General features: G+C 45.9%; 1 protein-coding gene across 1 annotated transcript in view; it reads right to left on the bottom strand.

Annotated features, from left to right (window-relative positions):
• SIAH3 (siah E3 ubiquitin protein ligase family member 3) overlaps positions 1 to 24,605 on the bottom strand; it is a 42,593-nt gene extending 17,988 nt beyond the window's left edge. Inside the window, exon 1 of the mRNA XM_040541849.1 lies at positions 23,483 to 24,605. Coding sequence (XP_040397783.1) covers positions 23,483 to 23,917 — 435 coding nt within the window. The 5' untranslated portion in view covers positions 23,918 to 24,605. The remainder of the gene's footprint in view (positions 1 to 23,482) is intronic.
• Between the last annotated feature and the right edge of the window lie 401 nt (positions 24,606 to 25,006).

Below are 25,006 nucleotides of genomic sequence, written 5' to 3' on the forward strand. Positions count from 1 at the left end.
ATGGCAAAATGAGATTCCCCACCTAATTTGGACACTTTAGCTTGAATCTGAGGATGTCACTGGGTGGGCAACGGTTAAAGAATATTAAAACAGGAATAGAAGTGCCTACCTACATTTTAGTAAGTGTTACCATGGGTCTTGATAGTGGATGTAGTAATAAATAATTATAAATGTGCACTTTACTGTGGAGCAGCTAGAGAGTGAGGGAAAGAATGGGAGTTATCTGTGCAAGTTTTCATGTGCCAGGGCATGTGAAAGCCGAGGAGACCACTGTAAAGATATATCCAGACGGCATTTTTATTTCCAAGCCCACCAAGGAAAACTACATCTACGTGTGTAACTGTTAGAGCCATATGATCTGTGTTCACAAACCTGAGCCTATAAAAAGACAAGCTCGTTTGCTCGGGAAAGGATTTCTCCGTGAAAAACCTAGAGGCTCTTTCGACGTGCCAAATTGATTTCTTTGTCTTCTCTTCAAGCACGAATATCAATTAAGCTGAGGTTATGTCCTAGCTTAAAAGCAGGGTGAGATTTATGTGAACAATCAGTTTCAGTTACAGGGAATTAATCTTAAGTGTATAGTACAGGCATAGGACTGCATTACTTTCCTTTTATGTCATTTGTTTCCTGATACTGGCACTCGGGAGCAAGGGTATCTCAAGTAAAATTGGCTTCTCATTATACATCCAAATCCCATCAGCACAGCTACAGACACCTGGCGAAGGGTCACATTCAGTTGAACATGCTCAGCTGCATGCAGGGGACATCATGCTTCACTAGAGGCACCTCAAGGTTTCGTAGACATCGCTGGGGAAGGAGCTGCATCCCTGGGGGACAGCACCAGATGCTGAGCAGCCGGAATGGGTCTCGTTTGCGCTGGAGCAGTACATTTCTCACATGGATGCGTTACTGTTTTGCCACCCTCATTATTTCTGCTGTTATTATTTCTCCAGTGCTGAATATAAGAGATACCTCATGAAGGATTGTACGGAAACAGTGAACCACCATAAATCCAAGTTCTTGGCTGAACAAAGCCACCACTGCAGCCATTGCTCCTACTCTACTGAGCTGTGCTGTTACAAGCACAGGGACCATGGAGGTTTTCACAGTTTGGGTACTGACGTGAGGGAAGATAAATTTAGGATTTAGCCCTAGTTTCTGTGGATTGTGTTTTACAGGAGACAGTAGCTGAAAGAATCCAAGCTGAAGCTCACTGTATCCACAAAAGATGTAGGTACGGACTCATGTTTCTTCTAGCCTCAAGAAGCCGCTCTTGGTTGTGTGATGACTTCACTTCAACAGGAACAGTGCAGTGCGATACTGGTCCTGATCCCTCCCACCTTGAGAGCACTCCAGTGGGAAGTAGGAGATGTGGCTCCCATCCTGCGAGAGGGATTTTTACCTTCAAAGTCTCTCTGCAAGTGGTGGATGAAAAATAGACTGAAAGCTGCTGCCAGGGAGTCATGTCTCCTGCTTTCCATGCCGTCACTCTGTGTTGGCTACACTCACAGATTAAATACAGGATTTAGACCTTCAGGGAGTATGTGACTGCCTGATTGTGTACCCAGAGAAGTACAAGTGGGAGAAAGCTGAGCTGAACAAAGTGGTCTCCTAAGATGTCATCCCCCTGCTAATGGGACTGAGCCTGGTGTTTGCTGTAGCTGCAGAAGGGGGTAGGAGGAATGATACTAAGCTCAGCAAGAGCAGGGATGCAGTCTGAAATGCTAATAAGAGTGTTCCCTAACTGTGGTGCAGACAATACTGGTGGCATGCAAGCCTGGGATGGTGACATGACCTCCCAGTAATAATACACAACCTCTCCAGAACTGAGATCTTGGTGCTCAGCAAAAATTTTGCTTGTGGATGGGCACACTTACAACCTCCTCTCTTCCTCAAAACATCACTGTGATCCCAGAATTCAGCGCCTGGCTCTGGCTCAGCCCAGCTACACTGTCTCAGCTCAGACAACTGGGAAGGAGCTGGCAGAAAGCCTGCAGAGCAGAGACTCACAATATGAGAATGGTGAAATGGCAGAGGTAGGGCTGTTGAGGTGAGGATATGCAGTAGCTAAAGGGTTCAGGAAGAAAAACACCAACATGGGAAGTTATAAAGTCCTAGGTGGCAACATAGAGAGATGGAAACTGGAAACTCAGCAACAATGCAGTAGAAACGTGCCCTGCCCCACCTGATGGCTGACTGCCTGGCCAGCAAGGACTCATCAGGTGTGTTGTCTGGGACGTTGTGCATACTAATGCTTTCCCTGGTAGCACATTAAATTCCAGCCGTCTCTTGTCTGTATCAGCCAATAAATAACTGTGTTATACTTCAAAGTTTTGTAAATTCTACTTACAGAGTCTGTTTGTGCATAGCAAGGGGTGCCTGAACAAAGATGTGAACAAAGATGACCTAGAAAAGAAGGGTTACACTTTTTTTTTCCAATGTAGAAAGCCAGCAAGACCAATAGAAGAAAATTCAGTTTCTTTGTTCATATAATCTCTCTTCATCTTCATCCTGTCTCCAGCCAGTTAAAAGAAAAAAAACTTATTTTGATTTGATGGTGTATGAGGGTAACCACAAAGGCAAAGGGGTGAAAAATACAGCTAGGGCTGTATTTGCAGTTGCACACAAGTGGAAAGTGCTGCATGTGGCATGCCATGATGTTGAGACTTCTTAAGTAGAACAAAATTCAGATTTTAGTAAGTCACAGAACAAAATGCCTTTGACGATGAAGACTATTTAGTTAGTAGAAGGTGACAGTCTGCTGGGCTATAGTATCTACAATCTCAACAAGAGAAATCTGGTAACATTTCTACACTCTGTGTTTCAGAGTTTGGAGATCACAAAAAGAATTCCAAAACTACTCAAAGAAAAACTGTGATTCATCTTACTGAACATCAGAGGTTCACAGGCCTATGAGCTAGCCAATATAGGCTAAAAGTCAGAGGAGATAGCAGGATCCTCTGGGCCTGTCTCCTGATCTGCTTTTGCATTTAACCTAGGTGTGCCTATTTCCGTCCACTCAGTAAAATGGAACCCTGCATTTAGCCAGGTATCTTCTGTATCTGGCACAGGAGAAGAGCTGAGGACAAGAAGAGAAAAGTCACCAAGGCTGTGAAATGAAATGAAAATAAGGGTGAAGTGGGTTTGGGTGGAAAAGAATTAGCTCTCTTCACAGTAGCCCTTATGGTGTTGTGCTTTGGATTTGTGACCAAAACTGTTTTGATAACAAGCTGATGTTTTGGCTGTCTCTGAGCAGTGCTTGCACAGCATCAAGGCTTTCTCTGTTCCTCACTCTGACCCTGCAGCAAGCAGACGGGGTGGACAAGGGGCTGAGAGGTGACACAGCTGGGACAGATGATCCCAGCTGTCCAAAATGATGTTCCATGCCATATAACATCATGCTGACCAATAAAATTGGGAGAAGTCTTGCCAAAGTGGCTTTTGCTTGGAGACCAGCTGGGCATCAGGCTGCTGGTGGGAAGAGGTGAGTTGTTGCTTTTGTATCACTTGCTCTTTTTTCTTCCCCTTCCTTCACTTACTAAACTGTCATCTTGACTCATGAGTTTTTCTCTTTTTCTCTTCTGATTCTCTCCCAGCCCCTGCTGGAAGGAATGGCTGCTAGGTGCTTAGCTGCTGGGCAGGGTTAATCCACTGCAAATAGCAAATAGGGCAAATATATGTTACTGAAGACCAAAAGGAAATGGATCCAGAAATTCCATTTCCAGATTCTGGAAAAGACCAGAAAATAGATGTTTATATGAAATAAATCAAACCCTGTAGTCCCCTGGCAGCATTGCCAAAACATGCTGAAATGGGAATGACATTTCTAGGGTTCGAATGCCACAGAGCAGGCAGAGAGCCACAACCTGAGAGCAGCTATTTTATTGGAGCTTATAACACCTGATTGCATCAGACATGAAGAAATGTTCCCACTTTGTATAAGGTCTCGGTGATATTACTACTATAAACCTGAAAATCCTCTTAGAATGGCACCAACTGTGGAAGCACTCACACTTACTGAAGAGCAGTTTGGCAAACAAAGCTACAATGTGACCCAAAGCTAAGACTGAAAAAGCAGGAATGTGAACATTTCTGTAATACTGAGAATGACATGTTTGGAAACAAACACATTTGTGCCGTGTATGGAAAAGACACTCCAGAGCACCGAGCCATCTCTGTGCTCAGTTCAGCGGTGGGGAAAGACCTTGTGAAACAACACTAACGCAAGGCAGAAGTGACAAACAACAAACGAGCTGGTCCCTGCCGTTCACCACTGATATATGTGCGATCAGCCCAAATGACAGCAGCAATCCCAGCCCTACAATAGAAACACCTATAGGGAAAAGGCGGTAGGAAACATTTCAAGAGCTGATGCACACCAGTTGACTGCAGTGGAGGAGCCATGTGAGCGGCAAGTGGTGTTGAGCACCATCAGCTGGAATTGCCAGGGTTATTTTGTGATTTGCATCAAGATGACCAGAAAATAAATTCATAAGCGAGTGGCATGAAGCCAAGACCGGCGCACTGGCTTTGTAGGAGGCATCCCCCAAGGAAATGGGCTGAGCTGGTAGTGAAGACAGGACTTGTGGTCTTCATCCCCAGCAGATGAGGGTTAACCCATGCTGTGGTAGCTTGTTTATGTTTCAGGTGTGATGGTGAGCATCTGCCTGCTGCCAGGATGAAGAAGAGGGCTGTAGGCACAGGGTAACACCAAATTTTTAAAATTGCACAAACTTCATCCCACTGACCGACACTGCAGCAACATGTCTTTAGGGCTCCCTCCCTGTCCCAGTTGCTATTATTATTTCACAAGAGCTCCTGAGGGTCTGTTGGCAACCTGGTATTTTCTGGCCTTAAGCCAGCTTCCTTATGAGTGTATTAACATCTCCTTGTCCCTCTGTGTGTGATGAAAATGCTTAGGAGGTCTGGCAGGCAAATGTGTTGCATCATCACTTTAGCAGCTTGCTGCGCTATGCAGTTTGGGTTTCTTGCTGTCCTCCACCTCACTGAGGAGGGACCAAGCAATAAATGGGGTGTGATAAACCCAACCTGATCTGGTGCAATTGCAGTGACAGGTTTGGGGAGTGTCTTTTTACATAAAGTGCACTTGTGGAAATGTGGCAGCCTGTTGTTTTCAGATAAATGCAAATAAAGAAGGAATGGCTAATGTGGGTCACTCTCCCCTGCCTTTGGATGTGGTGAAGGACACTGCGTTAAAGTCTCCTAGCCACCACGCTGACATTTCTGAGTATGGAGTCAGCTCTGGCACCCTCAGTGTCTCCTTTCCCTGCCTCCTCTGGGACAAATTGACCCTGCCTAAGTAAGAAACGACTTTCCTAATCACATTGGGATCAGCTCAGATGGTGGAGAGGGTAACAAAATTAGAGCTTTTAAACCATTATCTCTTCTCCATGAATGTCTGCATTAATACAAGCCTGCAGAGAGGTAAGGGAAACTGAGCTATGGCTGATCTCATTATAGCTTGAAAAAATAAAAATGTGATGGAGCTGGTCCATGGCTGTAAGAAAACCAACAGACTTTTTGTAAGACACAAGAAAGGGCTGTCTTCAAGCCCTGGGTGGTTATATTCTGGTTCTTGATTAAAAAAAATGAAATGATCTCCAATTCCTCACACCTTTTCCTAGGACCCACGTACAAGCTAATATATACACATACACTTAGTCAGGCAGCACGCCCATAATTTCATATTATATGTGTCATGCCATAGTGTTTTAATCCTGTTGTCTGCATCCTGTTTGATGTAATAATTTATTGTAATATTTTACATAACCACAGGTGATATATTGTATAGAGAAGTCAGGGAGCGTGTCTGATATCCTTACTATGACAGGCAATAACTGAAGTGATATGGTTATTGTACTCAGAGAGAAACACGAACTCTGCAGAAAAACTGGCCTGGATGAAATAGGGAATAGGACTGGATTTTGACAATTGCAAACTAGACAGCTGTCTGGCAGATGATACTGTGGTCAGGAATTTTATCATGTACCATATTTTTCTTAAAAACACCTATTTCTCACATAGGAACTACTCGCTTATTTATTAACATAAATAAGGAAAAATCTTATAGTCAGGACTACCCTTTGACTTATTCAAAGTGCAATTTACTGGAGAAAAAAATCTCTATTTATTTATAAATGTAAGCAAAACTAAGAAGGTCAGAAGTCAAACCAAAATATTCTGAAGATGTCACAGTCACATGGGTTCATTACAACACATACAAGCCCAAACCACAAAGCCAGCATCTGGAGATGGGGATGTTCAGTGATGTCCAGCCAAAGAAGATCGACCAGTGAACTCGGGCACTGGACTCCCCAGTTGTCCTCATGGCTGAGTTTTCAGCTCACTCCCTGCTTCTGCTCAGACCACTCTGGCTACATCTCTCCAAGGTGAAGCTGCTGCAGCAAAAGCTAACCCTAACCTGGTGGAGAAACCAGTGGCATTTAGCTTCAGGCAAGAGATTGGTCCCTACCCCTCCTTTATTTAGCATCACAGACTTAACCAGTGATTCTTGGGCTTTGATACTGTGCTTTCTGTGTGCAAGCATCACTTCTGCAACACATTTACAGAGATGTGAATAAATGCATGCACGCACATTTAACACATACACACATCTTCTTCATCACTCCAGTTTGGCAGAAACCTGAGCCTGTTCTTGAAATGCCACAGCTCAAATATAATCCCCTGAAAGAGTTTGCAATGCAGATCATTCCAGCAATCTGGTTTACAGCACAGCCCTCGAAATGGTAATACTGGTAACAGACTGAGATGGGAGAGTAGGAACTTTTTAAACCTTACCACTGAAGTCTATTATGAAACTACCCTCTCCGTCTACAGAGATTTAATTGCTACCTGACTTTTGGCCTCATTATATTCCAGATAATTAATCCCCAAGTACTAGGTTTTCATTCTGCCCCAAGACACTTCAACAGGTTTTCTTTGCAGTAGCCCTGAAATGATCATTTCCAGCTCTCGGCACTGAACATGCTGTGCCAAGCAGTTTAATGCATGCCCATTAATAGCGGACCACTTTGCTGTATTAAAGAAAAAAAAAAAAGAAGAAAAATACAAGCCCTGCACTATCATCAATTTCACTGTGAATTTGAATGATCAGAAAAATGCAGATTTGACCACCTGCTGGAGCATTACCCTGTTGCTTTCCGGAGAGCTGGGTTTGCAGAAGGGCCAAGGAGCCACACCGAGCTTCAGAGCTGGTTTCTCTCTTGTCCTGGGTCATCCCCTGCCCAAGGGGGAGTAACTATACTCATCCAGAGAGAAGGGAGCCAAACCAGTCTCCTTTTTTGGCATTTGAAACAGACTTCCATTTCCACTCTTCCCTTTATTCAAGTCCAGCTGCCAACCCCAGAGGACACCAGTTCTCCAGGTTCAAAGGTGGCTAAAATCTCAAGGAAATGAGAATAATGCACTCCCAGTTGTGAAACGGGGACATAAAACTCAGCTGCCATTTGGTCCTAAGTAAATTCTACCACGGATGTAATTCAATCAAAACTTCCCCCTTCCTCATAAATAAGCAGCAGAAGGCAGTTGCTGTAGTTTTTTCCTCTGTGGCTATCACTCAACGGAGGCAGAGCTGGAAGGCAGCATCCCGCGAGTGATGCCCAGGGGCAAACAGAAGGCATCTTGCATGAAATTTGCACTTTGGCCCCTGGAGACCCAACAGCATCTCTATTTTGTCTATAATTTGGGTGACAACTTCGATGAGATGATGCCGCACAGGCTTGAAAGTAACTTTCACAGTTTATTTTCTGGGCTGTTGGGGCTGGCATGACCGTTCCATCAGGAACTGAAATGTCCTTACAAAGCTCATGATTCATGAACTTTGAGGAGAGGTAGGGAATGGGGTCTGTCCTCCAATGGGCACGTATTCTTGTCTATAAATGCAATCAGCTTACATTTACTCGTCATATTTTTAGCACTATATCTCAGTTTGTTGTATGTAACAGGTGTCTGGACTGATTATCTTTTAAAACAGCATAATTAATGGATTTCTGTGCCTTCAAAATCAGAACTATTTTGATCAGCTTTGAAAAAAAAAAACCCTTGTTTCTGTTCATACGAGGTGTGAACCTGTAAGCGTTGAGCCCCTGAGACTTTCCCCAACTTCAGAAGAGGTTTCATCTCTCATTCCACAGAATTACTGAGGACGCCTCCTTCATTAACAGAGAGGAGACTGGGACCTTCTCCTTTCTGCAGCACAGACCTTGCTTTAACCTCAGAAAGGCTTTTATTTTTCCAGCTCTAAAGTGAAGGTAATGGTATTTATAAGCAGGCTAGGAGTTTCTACTTGAGGAACGTTTTATGAAAGCCTGGCTATTTGCCAAAGACAAGCATGATATTTTCCAGACCAATGAGCCATTGCCTCTCTACTGCAGAATGAGAAAAAAAAAAAAAAAAAAAAAAGCACATGAAGATCCAGTCCCTGGAAACAGGAACTGCAATATTCATTTGGAAATGGGGCATTAAGGCTGGTCAGAGGCTGGTACCAAAAGGATGAGGGAGTGGAAATCCCACAGCTGGCCCCACTGGTTGCCACAAGGAGCGGGACAAGGAATGTTCCAGGGGTAGATGCTCTGCAGGAAGAGGTGCTCTCTGCTTGCTCCTGGCTGGAGAAACTGGGTAGGTGAGGGTGCTACCATGGGACGAAAAGTAAAAACAGCCGTCTGGCAAAGTGTGCAGAGAGCTGTGACTCTGGTTCATGAGATAAGTGGCAACTTGCAGACTTTGCTGCTTTTTACAGAGTGCTGAAGCACCGATGCAGACAGCAGTTTTGCAAGCTGGGGTGACTTTCATGAAGTCTCAGAGGGCAAGAAGTGCTGATCCAGCAGCTGAGGTGGGCTGTAACTGCACCTGCAAAGGCTGGAAGGGAGAGGAGCGTGGGGAACAGCCGCTAAGGAGGGAATGGGTTGGTGCAGTGAGCACCGAGGGAACATAAGACTATCGTGAAACTATTCCAGGGAAGGGGAATCTCAGTGAAACAATACTAACCTCTACTGTTGATTAGCTGAGATTGATTTTTGTGGGGTTATTTCATTGCTTCACCCACCCCCAGCAAATTTAGTTTGAGTTTTACAACAGATGCAGCCTTTCTGTGGGAATATCAAAGTTCCCCTGAGCAGGAGGGGAGGGATACTTGAATTTCCAGGCTTTTTGTGGAGGATGTCAAGTTGCTGCGATTTCTTTAACATTCAGAAACAAACAAACAAACAAAAAACACTGAACACAGCTTCTGCCCAGTTTCCTCAAAACCCTTCTGAGGCAATCAGGTGTAGTTCTTTTTCTGCTGAAAGCGTCATTTCTAATCATCATATTTTGCCTATAGGCATGTTGTGATTTCTATCACTGAAACACATTGCGTCTATCCTGGAGACCTTTCTAAAAGACATCAGGGACCTGAAGTTATGACCTTATGCTCCCAAGACAGGATTTTGGCTTTGTATTTGTGCAACTGGCCTGGCTATGTTACTGTAAGAGCCTATTTTAGCTTTAAAAGATGTAAATTCAAGTCTAGGAGGCAAGAAAATTTCCCTGTACCCACACCAAAGCTTCACCCTGTTGATCTGTCAGTGATGTTTCAAAACAGGAACCCTGCTTTTGGCTACCCATCTCCAGCTTTGCAGGTTCCCTCCAGATACCTGTCCTCAGCAATGAATGAACCGTGCTGTGAGAACACAAAGTAACTGGTGAGAAGAGGAGGGTGATGTCTTGCAACCCACACTTTGTTTATGCCAAGGAAGGCACAAATGTGCTGGCCCACAGTTCCTGGGGTTGGTGGCTGAGAGACATCTTGGTGATCCCCAGGGACCGTGGGATGACCCTCACATGAGGGATTGGTGCTGCATGTCCAGGAGGACTATACCCCTGAGCACTCTCCAGGAACGGAGCAGACATTTAACTTGTTCCTCAAGGAACCCTTGAAGAACCATGCTGGCAGACACAAATTCCCTTCCCAATTACTATTTGTTAGTGTCTGTGCATCACTTAACCCAGAAATGGGTTGTTCTTGATAACAGTCTCCTCTTCTTTGGCCATGACAGGCCAGGAGCTTTATGAAAGTCTTTGGTACCTACTGTGTCAACAGAAGGGTTGATTTATGGCCCACTTAATGAACGCTGTTCTATTACATATTGATTTGCTGTGTATTTAATAGTTGAACTTAAAAATGATGTGAAGGCCATAACTATGTTAAGCCTGCATGCATAGAAAAACACTGTGACATAATAAAGCCAAAAAATTGTTTTTGACCTGCAGCTGGTGCATCCTCTCCCTCAGAACCTACTAAGCATCATAGCTAACACATTCTTTGAAACATGTTTTTTTCTCAGAGGTAAACTCATAAGCTAGCTAATTAAATACCAAATTGGTTATTGCGGGTGTATTTACTGGGCATGAAAAAGTGATGCACCTCTGACATTCCTCCCTGTAAATATGTTTTAAATAAGTCATTGGTAGTTAATTACCATACTGTAAAATTAAGGCAAATAGATGTATTTTAGATGCTATAAGTCAGCTGCTTCATGGTAATTAAATAACATAAATGGATTATGCTTAGATAAAAATCCTGGAAAACTGGGAGCCTCACATCATGGTATGGCATTTATTGCTTCCCCAAGCATCACTTCTGGATTAGAGGAGGTGCAAAAGATATGTCCACGTTAGCAATGAGGGCAACACAGGAAGGAGGTGAATCCCAGGTGATTTATGGTTATCTTCCAAAGAGTTTGGCTTTGCTAGGGAAAAGCACAGAGGTCACTGTACTGACACATGCCTTTCCAAGGCAGCACCTTCAAACTCAACATAGGTGGCTGAATTTTACTCTGTTTGGAAACTGAAAGCAAAAAGGCTCTGATTCTTCTGTCTTTTTGTAGTGAAAAGTCCAGATGTTGGTGCAGATCCACCCTGAAAACCCAGTGCTCTACAAGAAGGGCAATTAGAGGGGTATGCATGCCTCGTGGTGTTCACCTCTGACCGTTGCTTTCTGTCTGCCCCCACGTCCTCCCACAGCCCCAGGTGGAGCGGGCATCCTCTGCTTCCCTCCTGAAGGCAGGCGGGGACAGTGTGATGTGTAACACTGGGGCAGCGTGATTCCTTCCCTCCCTCCCAGCGGTGGCTGCATGCTAACCATGGATTAATGAGACCTCGAAGTATTACTTAAGGCTCCTAAAGTGCTTTATATTTTCTAAGTACAGTATAGAATCATAGAACCATAGAATAATTAAGGTTGGAAAAGACCTCCAAGATCATCTGGTCCAACCATCTCCCTACCACCAGTGTGACCCACTAAACCATGTCCCTAAGCACCATGTCCAACCTTTCCTTGAACACCCCCAGGGACGGTGACTCCACCACCTCCCTGGGCAACCCATTCTAATGCCTGACCGCTCTTTCTGAGAAGAAATGTCTCCTAATTGTTTTAATTGTTGAAGAGTAGTGCTCTTTGTTCAACACTTTGTTTTAATTGTTGAAGAGTAGGGGCATGAAGTTTCCATTTTTCCACTCATCAGGGACGTTGCCCAAATGCCAGGACTTTTCAGCTATGATGGAGAGAGGCTTGGCAACTACACCAGCCAGTTCCCTCAGGACCCTGCGATTCATGTCATCAGGTCCCATAGACTTGTACCTGTTTAGGTTCATCAGGTGGTCTCGAACCTGCTCTTCACTTACAGTGGGGGGGAACTTTGATCACCCAGCCTCCATCTGTGGGTTCAGGGAAATGAAAGTCTTGGGAAGCCCATCTACCAGTGCAGACGCAGGCAAAGATGTTGCTGAGTACCTCAGCGTTCTCCATGTCTGTCGTTACCAATTATTCAGATATAGAAACTCACTCCTAATATAAGAAATTAGCCACCTATAATCACTTACACACTACTATTTTCACCCCTCAGTCTATTTTCACAAATGTTAAAGGCACATGGTGGCCCTTGGGGACTCTTCCTGTCACCCCATGGCAGCAGCCCGAAGGGAGCTGGGTCCTCTCTCGTGCTCTTCCTCGAGGCTCTGTGCAGAAGGGATGCCACCTCTCACACAAGGGCTGGGGGATGGGAAAGAAGCACTCATACAACCCCTGAGAATCGGCAACAGATTTCTTTATTGCTGGGACGTCTTGCAGGTGAGCCTGTGGGATGTCCATGTTGTTTGGTGGCTCCAAGCTAATGCTTGGGATGGGGCCTGCGCAACGAGTAAGGATCTCGTTGGGCACTCCTGCGATGCTGTTGGTGCATTCGGATGGCAGGTAGCAAAGACATGCCAGGGTAGTCCCAGGTGTGATGTGGCCGAGGTGGATCCACTTCCATCGGTTCCTCCGCATCTGGTGGATCCAGCTCCATGGGCTCGAGCGTGTTTGGCACAAGGATAAGCCAGTCATTGCCCGGGACTGCCCAAACAGGATGCCTTCCGTCCGGAATGTTTTCGGGCCAGGGTGCAGAACCAGGGGCTCTTCCAGTTCCACCCCCCGGGGTCCCATGCCACTGTCCGGTTCATTTCCATGAGCGGGTCCGACGCTGCCATCTGTTTTACGTCCATGGCTGGGTCCCACGCTGCGTTCCGGACTCTGGGCAGGCCTGTGCTCCACACGGCTGTCTCCCTGATGCTCCTGCCTTTGCCCCATGCCGCCATTGTGCCACTGGTTAGGCCCAGGCCCCCTGTCACCGTATGGCTGAGGGGGCAGCCTGTTCCCTGCATCGTTGCGGTGCCAGTGGTACCGCCTGTAAGTGTCTGTGGGCTGCGCGCCAGAGGTCCCCTGAGCACTGGTGTCAGTTGTGCTGCAGGCACGATCCCTCTGCCCACGACACTTCTCATTAGGTTCACTCCTGCTCGGTGCTTCCTTGGACTGCATTGCTGTCCTCACACCGAGGAGGCCTGCCGCTCGCCTCGCTGCTTTGGCTCTTCTTCCTGCCACACAAGCCGGCTCTCAGAGTGCCTAGAAGCTCAGCAAATGGTGGACCAGCTGCAGGGGTCCTGTTTTATAGGGCCCGCAGCAAAGGCAGGGCAGTGGTGGCCACTGTGACCTCAGCAAGCCTCTGTGGTGGAGTGGCCCATGCGTGGCCAAAGGCAGCTGTGTTGGGAGTGGCCTGGAAGATGCCCTCACATGGAAGAAGGAGGAGGGTTGGGGGGGCTGGGTGCCCCTTTTCTGGGGCTGGCTCCCCTGGGCCATTTGGCTTGCCAGAGAGAAAGACTGCCCCTCGGCCACAGGGACTGCCCTCCACCACCCATCCTGTGCCCTGGATTTATGTTTAACACTGTTTTTTAGGTAATTAAAATTAATTTACAAAAAAGAACAGAAGCAAGGTGCATCTTCAGCCTTAACTCCCATGTGCAGTTTGTGCTCTAAGTGAAGAATTTCTTCCTCACATCACATCTAATCTAAATCTCCTCTCCATTTGTCCAAAGCAATTATTCCTTGTTCTATCGCTACGCTCCCTGATAAAAATCCCTCTCCAGCTTTCTTTTAGGCCACTTCTATGGGTTAGGTTAGGTGGCAAAACTACAGGACCTTGCAAATTGCAGCCTTATCTACCTTGTTCCACATGTTCCACATGACGTTTTCCAGCTCAGGCTCTAGCCTCTCATCAGTGTAACATAGAATCATAGAATCATTCAGGTTGGAAAAGACCTCCAAGATCATCTGGTCCAACCATCCCCCTGCCGCCAGTGTGACCCACTAAACCATGTCCCTAAGCACCACGTCCAACCTCTCCTTGAACAGCCCAGGGACGGTGTGTACCATGATCCCCAATACTTTTTCTGCAAACATCACTTCCAGCCATCTGGCTTCCAGCATCTACTTGTACATGAGATTTCTCCTCTCCAGGTACAGGTCTTAGCATTTGCTTTTGTTGAACTGCACGATGTTCCTGTCAGCTCATTTCTCCAGCCTGCCATACTGAGATTTTTTAATTTCCATAATGATTAAAATTTATTATTGCTGAAGAGTCACTGCAAAACACATGAATTGCTTAACGTGCTTTAAAACTCTCTCTTAAGTACAAGAAGATGTCTTAAATTGGCTTCTAACATTTTACTGTTATTACATCAGATACATGAACATGAAGGCAGGTATCATCAGTCTTAAAGACTTATTTTGAAGAATTAATTTAAGAAGTCTTTAAAAATTTGATCTCCAGAAGTACAAAATATTCTCGCCTTCAAAAATGGTAATAAGGATAGCTAATTCCTTGCTAGATAAGGCTAGGGCTAGCTTTGTGAGTCAAGGTCACACAGGCTATGATAATCATTAAGTGATTAAGGAAAAAAATAATAAACTTAGGTGGCTACAATTAAGCTTCAGCATCCACATTTTGAGCCTTACATATTTACAGCCCAACTGTGAGATTGGAAGAGCACACACCCCAGCCTCATTGACACCAAAAGCATCAGCATCTTCACAGTATTTGTGGCAACACGGCTGTTTTTGCAGATGGGCCCCTCACACACATACAGAAGCTTAACCTATAGCAGAGGATTCAAGTATTTTGTCTTCCATCCCAAACCTCCTACCTGATGTCAGAGAACTTTGCACAGCAAACTTCTGACCCAAGCGCTCTGTGCCCCACTGTTAGCTGGGGAAGTCTGATATGAGACTGTCCCAACGAGGCGAACATACCCACCAAGAGGTCGTAGGGTTGCTCCCTGCCACAGAAACAAATTATGTATAAAACTGGAATTGGGCTGTAGGTCTTCTCTACTGCAGAGGGCAGGACCAGAGTCTCGCTCCTCTTTCACATCTCAGCTCTTTGCAAACACCAGGTGGCAAAAGTCTTACTGGAGGGGCCAAGTTGCAAAGATACATTAGCCAGGACTGTGCAACTTGCCTGTAGAGAGCATCGAGGCCCCTTTTTTTTTTTTTTTTTTTTTGTGAAAACCAGCACAGAAGCTACCGCAAGTTTCTTCTGTGCTGTAAAAGTCAAGAAGCAAAAGTTACTATTACAAAAAATGCTGAAATTTTGCTTTTGGCATCAATTAATTTTCCCTATGAGTGAGTAAAGAAAAGGTCTTCCCTTCCCCAACATCTGCTTCATCAGACTGCGTTCTCTTTGCTATAGGCTGTTGATTGGTCTCTGGCAAATTAAAGTTGCTTTAGTTAAAGTAGCAAAAAGCAAAATGCCCAGATACAGCCTGGATTTATCTGTGAACTAGGATGTTTTTCTCCTAATCACTGGCTTATTACTGAAAAAAGAAAACTAAAAAAAAAAAAATAGAAAAAACATTTGAAGCTTAAAAATTATTATGAAATGCCTCCCCAGTAAGCTTGTGTTTAGCTGCAACACTAAATTATCTCCAATTGCCTTGTGAAGCTGCTGGAGATTAAGCTGGCTTCAGATCTGTTTTGCGATAGTGCTTTCATCTTTTACCAACAGCCTGAAAGAAAATTCAGGCTTTATAATCAGTTATTTACAAACCAGTGGTTATGTTTGTGTAACCTTGCATGACCTTAACATTTTTGAGTCTCCTTTTTGAAATATTTTCTGCGACAGAAGAAACACAGGAAAAGTTTCATTTATTTTTAAAGCTACGTGATTTCCTGTATGAATTAGACTCAGGAGATTCCAGGCAGGAATTGCATCTGGAAGAAAGATTCCTGTTTGCTTCTATGGGACAAACCAGATGAAGCCATTGTGACTTACTACGAGAGTTTCTATCTGTTTTCCTGCAACACTTTAAATCTCAACCTTGGCATAGCTGTGAATTGCCTGCAAGTAAAGACACCTCTGTTTGCAAGGAAAGAGCTTGTGTTGCATTGCTGTCCTCTTTGTGTTTGAATTCCACTGACGCTGGCGCGTGGCTATGGAAAAAGTGTCTTTCCACCCAGTCCCAAAAGCCTACATAACGAGAGGTCTAAGCCTGTGTACGTGCCTCGAGATAGCTATTTATGGGGGATACCACTTGACTTACCAGGGCTAAAGTTGTCCCCCCAAAACATTTGCTAGAACGATGGCAGAGAGGAAATTATATGAGCCAGACAAACCTCTGGCCACATAATGACCGCTGGGAACACTGGCCCAGGCTGCCCAGAGAGGCTGTGGGGTCTCCTCCTGGGAGAGCGGCACAAGGCGCCTGGACGGGGTCCTGGGCACCCTGTGCTGGGGGGCCCTGCTGGAGCACGGAGGTGAACAAGAGGTCCCTTCCAATCCTAACCATGCTGTGATTCTGTGAGCAAGTCCAAAATCCGGGCAGGGAAAGGAAACTACACTACCTACATAGCCTCTCTGCTTTGTACCTCTTTGAACAGATAATTAACACAATGCACGCACCAAAAAGCAGGTCTGAAGCATTAGGGATCCTGCTGGAGGGGGAAAGTAATCATGAAGCAGTTAATTGAATAAACCCAAGGAAAGTTTGTTCTGCTGGCAACCATCCCATAAGGAGAATGAAAGGCAGATTTGGCTGAGGGGGTTATTTGCTCCACGGTAGTCTCTCAGTGCTCTTAAGGAACATGTTTACTGTTGTGCCAGGGTTCAAAGCCTTTACAGATAGATGTTGAACAATCTGTCCTCTCTCCTTCAGAATTTATTTCATATTGCTTGTAAGTACCAAAGTGGGTGCTTATCCCAAAGCATATTTTGAAATATATCTTACTCTCTTTTGCCACTGTTTGTCTGCCACGGTGACCCTCTTCCCAATCCGGGCTAATTTCATTAACTGTTAATATCTCTGGGCTTTGGACTACTGTAAGAATTTAAATTATGAGTTTAAATTGTCAGATACTTATGTAACTGATATAGCTCAATCCTTTTCCACCAGTGTCAATCTTCTATGCTGACCCTTGGATTCCTGAGTATCTCCCACATACCAGTCTGTCTCCTGTCTTCTTTCTCTTCATATATTTCCCACACTTTGTCTTGATTGTTGCTGATGCAAACACTCAAGACTGCCCTTGAGACCCTTGTAATGCTGTACCCTTCTTTGTGCACCAAGCTCTGTTTTTATGTAGGATTGTATGGTCAGAACAGTTCAGGTTGGAAAGGACCTCTGGGCACCATGTTGTCCAACCCCAGAGTTATGTCAAGATGCTCAGGGCTTTGTCCCATCAAATTTTTAAAATATCCAAGAATGGAGATGGCAGACACCCTCTGGGCAGCCTATGCTAGTGGCACACTCTTCCATGGAAAAGACTTTTCCCCTTGTATTTAGTCAAAATATCTCTTGTTTTGGCTTATGTCTGGTCCTTCTTGTCCTTCCAATGTGCATCTCTGGGAAAAGACTGGCTCTGCCTTCTCTATATGGTTCGATTAGTTAATTGTAGACTGCAATTCCCTTCTCTTCTCCTGGCTGAACAAGCCTGGTCCTCTCAGCCTCTCCTCCTCCATGCTGTGCTCCAGCCTCCTGACCAGCCTGGTGCCCCCCATTCCAACTGGGAGTGGGGTCCCAATACAGCACCCTCGGGCACATTTCAACCTGAAGGTAACCTTAACTGTCCCCTTGTCCCCACTGCCCTACACAAACCCCACGTGGTGTGATTCACTCTATTTTAACTCCTATTAATTATTTGGCTTATTTGCCACACGGCAGTCCCTGAGAGAGGAAGAACATTTTCATCCGCTGCTGATGTGGTTTTCTGCTCCGTGGCAGCCGCCTCCTTGTTTGTCTGAAGTGTTTATTTGTTTTCTGCACAAGGGGAAGTTACTGAATTCATCTTTTTCTGTCTCATTTGTGCTCTATTCCTCTATTTCTCTTTCCATTCCAGATGACACTTGATGCGAGAGAGTGTGTGATCTTGTGGTTAAGATATTCACAAGGACCCGTGTCTCTCCTCTGCCATGCATTTCCCAGAGCCTGGTGGGTAATTCTTCAGCCACTCTGAAGCTTAATATTCCATGTGTAAGATACCAGTAACAGCACTTGAGCTGTGCAAATGATTTATTTTTTTTTTTTTACTGGGGAGGCCAAACTGGAAGGAAAAGGGACTTCAGTGCAGAGTGAAATTGCTCTAGAAAGAAAGAAAGAAAGAAAGAAAGAAAGAAAGAAAGAAAGAAAGAAAGAGAAAATAACAGAACCAAAAGTGCCACGTCTGGTGTGGAAATAAGTGGTTAATCCCTTTCCAGAGCTCGTTCAAGTATTTTTACCTTTAAAAAAATAATAAATAAATAAATAAAATAAATGTGCAAAGCACTTGGAGGTCTCTGCCTTTCTCCAAAGATGCTTTCCTGCCGTTGCTGAGACTAAAGGGGAGAGCTAAAGATAAATCCATTAATGTTATATAAGATGCTCAGAAATGCCTCTAAATAAATAAAACTGCTGTAAATTGTACACATGTATGTGTCAGGCAATTCGTCTGCAGTGCCCGAGTGCTCTTCCCTCCTTAGATGAGAGCGCTGCGGGAGAGCTGAGCAGTGCTGCAGGTGGCTGTGAGCAGCAGGTCACCCAGAGTAAATTCTCAGGAAATCCCTATGCAGCACTGAGATTTTACCATTTTTCAGCACAGCCCTACAGCACTGTCCTCGAAAATCCCTGGGGGTAAGAGCTTGGTGGGAGGTTGTGAGGGACAGTCAAAGCCACTGCCCTGTCCAGCTGTTTGCTGCTGCAGCAGAGGAAGCTGCTGAAGGTGGTTTTGCACTGCCAAACCAAAGCAGAGATATCTTTTTGCAGCACTGACTGAATCATGATCGGGCTCCCCACGTTGGGTGGACAACAAATGGCCACGACCCCACCAGCAGGACCTGCCTGCTGGAACCACTGTCCAGTGCACCGAAACAGCACGTTGCAGGCTTGTAGAGCACTTGGCTTTCTTCCTAGCGGCATCAAAAAGTGGTGACTGCAACCTATCCCTTAATTTTGTAGCATTCCCTGTCTTGCTGATGATTGTTTTAAAACAGGACTTCATCAGTCAATATGTAAATTGATGTCACCAAGCAAGTTGATGTTTGGATTTTATTTTATTTTTTGAAGGAGCTTAAAGACAAATAAGAGACTTGACGTTGCAATGAAGTTAGTGATGATTTCCTTCAGCAGGAGTACAAAAAAAAAAAAAGAAAAGCCCAAATTAAGGTTATTATATGACAGACAAGGAAGTCTTTTGCCTTAAGGATTTTGTGTTACCAGCAATGAGCAGCATGAGAATGCAACAATAACTTGGAAGAAAAGGCACTTAACGAAGAGACAAACTGAAAAGAAGGAAAAATAAAGCAGCCTGATAAGGTGTTTAACTTCCCAACTTCCATCCTTTTCACTTCCAAAGCACATATGTGCACAGGCGGGCTGAGAAGTAGCTCCCATGGTCAGAGAGAGCAGGTGGAGGAGAGCTCAGGACCAGGCACAAGCCAGCATTGCAGGGCAGCAGTGGTCCTCATTACCTCCAGAAGAGCTGATCTTCATCCCCCACTGCCCCACTCAATCCTGGGTAAAGCTGGGCAAAGACTGCCCCTCCTTCCCCATGAAAATACTGCAGGATTCTCAGTTTTTCCCCATTCCACCCCGAGCCAAGAGATGCTGACGGAGGAAGGCACTGGGGATGACGTGCTCCCTTTAAACTCAGTTTTTTGGGTTGCTTAGGAATCTCAGATTCTCTCTGAAAAAAGTTTCTAAGTGTCCCCCCTTCAGAAATAAGGATAAAAAGTGTGCTGGGAGGTCTTTGATACCAGGGGAGAATCTTAACGATGAAACATGTCGTGCTATTTGTAAATTCTGACTTTGAGGAGTTTTAATGATGCTCGGGGACCTGGCCGTGGGACTTTTTAATGTCTGGGGCTTGCAGCACTACACTCAGGGTTTGGCTTCTCTCCTGAGACAACTGCCAAAGCGTGCTAATTAAAACCAACTGTGGAAATTTCCAGGTGTGACTTACATCTGCTGGGAAGCACACCGAGACCTCACGACTCATTTCACGTAATCAAGGCTTTTATTAAAACACCTTGATTTCCCCCACACCCCGTGCATTTGCAACAACAATTGCTTTGGGACAGTATTTTTCCTGGGGGAGGTATTGCAGCCGTTGTGCATCGCTCGTGTATATGTATGCATATACAATGTATATGTATGCAAACTTGCCATCCCCTCTACCCCGTCTCCAGAGCTGTAGCATGCCAGGGAGCACCAGTTAACATGCATTAAAAGTATTAGCACAGAAACTTTGGGAACGTCATCTCTTCCCCTCCCTCTGCATCCTCCCAGAAGGTTTTGTGATTTCTGATGCTGAAGCTCAAAGCTGCTCTGCTTTCCAACAGGCTCAAAGAAAAGCCTGTGCCACCCTGCAACCAGATCCCTGTGCTGTGGACCCGTGTGGTGTACATGTGTGGGTCTGCGAGCTCCAGATCAGTGGGTTTTGGGAGGGGAGAGCTCCTGGTCCCCAGCATCATCTGCTTGCTGCATCCGTACAAAAGGATTTTGAAGCCTGTCCGGCGTTAATGTAGCCCTGTCCCCAAGCTGGGACAGGAACCTGGGATTGCAGGCTTCAGGGGGGCTGCCAAAGCCCCTCTCACCTTGGTTATCAGGCTCCTGTTGTTTCACATGGGAAAATGCCACCTGCCCCCCCAAATCCCAGCCCTGCATGGGTACCTGTGCTGAGACGGTGGTGGAGGATGGCGGGGGGTTGTGAGCCGTACGTTTCAGTGCCTATCCCTTCCCTTAGAGGACGTATATAACTAAGTCTCATGGGGGTATAATGCACCACAGCACTTTAATCCTTCTGGGGATTAACTGGATTACAATGCTATTTGGCCGGCCACTGTGCAGAGAGCCAAGCTGGTGGGACAGGATTCAAATCTTTCCTCTAACTCAGCGCAGACTTTCTTCTTGCTTTAAAAAACACGTAGAACACAGACTGGCCCAATAAACCACGTTGTAAACCTTTTTGAATGTAAGATTAAACTACTTATGCCCTCCTTCACATCGGCATCATCTCATAACTTAATTAACTCCTTTAAGTCCTATGGGGATGACTGGCCATGGCTGCACTGCGATCCCGTGTTGTGCAGGATGGACCTGGGGGCTCCCCTGCCCTCTGCTGCTCACCAAGTACTTCACATGGTGCCAAATTTCTGGTGCATGCCCACAATGCCCAACCATGGGTCCTTGGTAGGGGGCTGGATGCCACCACATTTCCTGAGCGCTCCCGTGGGCAGAAGGGGCGAGAACAGGGGTCCTGCTGTGATGTGGCTTTGACGAGTTATGCACGTTGGCACTGATGGAGGAGCTGACCTGTGTGAGGGATGTCAGCGTGCATAATCACAGCAGAACATGACGCCTGCCATTCGTCATTTGCCCAAGTCAGCCCGGAGCCCCCTCACTGGGGCGCTGCAGAAATACAGAATAAGGTAATCCCTTTGCAAAGAGCTCACAGTTGTGGGGTAAGCACAAACATTTAAGCCTTGAAGGGAACGGAGAGGAATGACATTGCTCCCAGCCCTTCTTTCCTAGCAGGCTCGTATTCATTGACCACGAACCTTAATACAGTTTTCACTCCACTTGTCAATTGTTAAGATAGATTTGGGGGCTGTCAACAAAATGTTACAGATGAAATGACCCGGCTAGAAATAATAGACTCTGAAACACCAAAGAAGTCATAAGACTGCAAGCCACCACGGAGGGATAGGTCCAACCCCAGGGTAGAAACAAGTTCACCTAGCTGGTCTGTGACACCAAATTTTGGACAAAGCACCTTGCTCACTGGAGGTGACCCCTTTCCACGGCCAGGGAGGAGAAGATGGGGTGACTGCTTCATGTGGAGGTGGCTCACTCGTTGTTGTTTTTTTTTTTCTTTTTTTTTCTTTTTTTTTTTTTTTTTCCAGCCAAGGTTTCTTGTCAAATTGTCCCACCTGCCTGCTTTCAAGAGCCACCAAGACAGTACCGAGACTGCTCATCTCTCTGCTGGGCTTTGAGTCCAAGCAGTGAAGAGCTTGGCCATGGGGATTTTAATGTGCTGAAAATCCCCATGTGTTTAACAGAGAGCAGCTGAAGCATCAACTTTTTCTGGCAAAATGCTGCAGGTTCTGCTGTAGTGAATCTGCAACTTGGGAGGACGTGAACAGATAAATTCAGGTCCTGTCCTAGTTACCGGGGGAGAGACCAACGGACACCCCTCTGTGTGCTTGTGGGGTGTCTTATCAGACAGACATTGTAATGTGACCTTCAATAACAATTTGCTGCTTAGATTTTTTTTTTCATAATTAAAATTAGAGGTGAAAGTAGAGGGAGACGGTCACATAAAAGGGGTCAAGTACAGAAGCATTCATTTACCAAATCTCTCCGTGCACTCAGGAAGGCGGGTCTTTCTTTCTGCAAAGTGCTTTACCCATCTGGGCTGGCAGATCCCTTTAAGATAATGACAGGGCTGCGGGATTTTTAAGCAGCTCGTGTCAGTGGTGGCCGAGGATGTGATGACATGAGAGGCGAGCCTGCACTCCAGCATCCCCTCACAGCGCCTGCCGGCCGGTAACACTCACTGGAAATCCTCCCCAAGCTGGTGTTGTGCTGGAAACCACCTCTCCCTGCCTGACACTGCAGATATAACTCTGGAAATCTCTTTTTTAGAGGGCGCTGCAGTTTGCATCAGGGGGATGCTGCTCCGAGGTGGGGGTTACCCCATCAGCAGACTTCCCGGAGCAGAAAAGCAGAGCCAGAGATGAGTTGTCCTGAATTAAATCCCCTTCTGAGTTTGCATCAGTCGCTCTGCAAGTCAGGTCTGCTTCCAGCAAGAGAGGATTCACTTTGGTAAAGTTGATTCTTTGCTACCATCATAAAGTAATTAAAGCCTCCCAGTCACTTTCTTCCCCCACCGCTCCACTGCTACATGAAAGCATCAGTGTTCTGGCATAGGCAGAGCTGTTGACACTTTGTCAGTAAAAATCCAGATCTGTGCTAGTGAGAGAAATGTTTTATGGGGGCTATAAATAGTTTTGCATTAAGGCAAATGTATTCTCCCACCTTAAAATAGATTCACCTTGCAAAGGACGAAGGAGGCTTTCCACACCAGAGGGATGCCTTCAGCCTCCCCTCGGGAGGCAGAAACAGCTTTTTTTTTTCACCCAAAAGTGAGCGCGACCAACAGCCAGAGACCCCCTGGGCTGTGTGGGGGGGGTCTCTTGCCCTGCTCCCTGCTGCTGGCCAGCAGCACATTGTCACACCACCAGCAGCACTAGCTGTGCCAGAGCCCTTTTAACAAAAAAATGCTAATTCATCAAACAAACTTTTTTTTTCTTTTTTTTTTTTTTTTCCCCAAACGCTTGCAGCATGCCTGCTTGTCACACAGATGAAAGGAACAAGGAAACTTTGGTGATTTGGGGAGCAGCGACTTCCCGCGACCGCCTCGAGCAGCGGGATGCTCTCCCTTCCCTCTAAAGTGGCTCCTGCAGCAAAGACAATGCAAACACCCCCTCAGCTGTGTTAAACAGCACTCTCCCTCTGCTGCCGGAGGGAGATTTCAATCCCCGTAGAGAAACGCCGGCGGGAGGGGGTTAGGGATTAGGGAGAGAAGAAATCGGAAGAGGAAAACAACCCATCTTTCGCTCACCTTCAGGCTGTGCGTTGGGTTGACGACGCAGACAAGTTGCCCGGCGGCCGAGAAAACCCTCTTCGCCTTGTAGTGCTGAAACCGCAGGTGGATGAGATCTAAGACAGCCCCAAAGCACTGGGTGAAGAAAAGCATCACAACTTTGGTCGTTGCTGCTGCCGGCGGCGGGCAGGGGAAGCGGCGAGGCAGCCCCTGAAGTCCTTGAGCCCGGGGTGGGAGTGCGGTGGGCGAGCGCTGCGCTCCGGCACGGCTCAGCGTGCCTTCATATTCATCATCAAAATAAGACGGCAAGAGGCTTGCAGCAGCGGGTCGGCCAATGGAAAGGACAGAAATGTTATCCTTGAGGTCCGGAGACAGCCAATAACGAATGCCTCCCCTCCAGAAAGTCCCTGATGAATTGAGCCTGGCGGAGAATGTATTATTGAACATTACCATACATCAGCACATCGCATTTATCTTGCGATTACAGCCGGGCGTACGTAAGGCTGGGGAGATAGGCAGGCAAAATTGATTGCTTAACGTCTCCATTTATTAATTGGCTTCATTTAGCAGAAAGCGCCCTAATACTGGAGCTAAATGGAAGGGGTAGGAAAGAAGCCCACCAGCGAAACTGTTGGAAAGTAGCAAAATTAGATGGAGCAGACTACATTTTGCAGCCCGGGAGGAAAATCAAATATGCAGAGAGAGTTACAGCTCCTTGCAGGGGTTAAGCAGAAGTAGAGCTCGCTATATAAATAGATTCACGTCTGTGCATTTGCAGGCTTCGCTTTGGATTTTTATCACTCTGATGCTTTCTGAATGTTGCATTCTGCTGTTTCGTAAAGGAGACATTCCCAGCACACAAACAATGCGTCCCCCCACCCCCCAAAAAAGTATAGGAGACATCAAGCCTGGGGTCTAGTGCAACTTGGTATAACTCCATGCAAAGTCAGCAACATTCCCCTGATTTACACTGGCTAGATCGGGTCCGCTGGACACTGAATGCGATTGCTGGATGCTGGAACTGCAAGAGCATGAAAAGGCACGGAGCGCGCTTCTAAAAATAATGAAATACATGATGCATGAGAGCACACGCACGGAGAGGAACTTGCACAGGGGGGAAAGTGGCTTCTGAATCAACAGAATAATTAAACATGCGGAAGGCATTTGCTTGTCATTCATCTGCATATCAGTAGCTGGGAAATTACTAATTAGCCATTGGGTTGTCCTAGGTATTAAAAAAAAAAAAAAAAAAGAATTAGGGAAGGACAAGAAGAATAAGATGCTTTTGTGTATTGCTACCAGCGTGTATCTGTGTTGGTGGGCAGGGATCCTTTTCAAGCCACTGGGTCTCATTAAACAGGGTTCCTCATGACCAGGTTTTCCAGGAGGCAAAAGCACTGAAGCAGCCGAGGGAATCAGAAAGCCCATTTGTTTCATGGGACAATTCTGTGTGATGTGTTGCTCTGCTTGTTAATAAATCAAAGAGGGCTAATTTAATTAGCTCTCTGCCAGAACTTCCTATTAGGGTGCTATTTAGGATTG

Source organism: Cygnus olor, chromosome 1 (assembly GCF_009769625.2).
Source record: "Cygnus olor isolate bCygOlo1 chromosome 1, bCygOlo1.pri.v2, whole genome shotgun sequence".
Lineage (NCBI taxonomy): Eukaryota > Metazoa > Chordata > Aves > Anseriformes > Anatidae > Cygnus > Cygnus olor.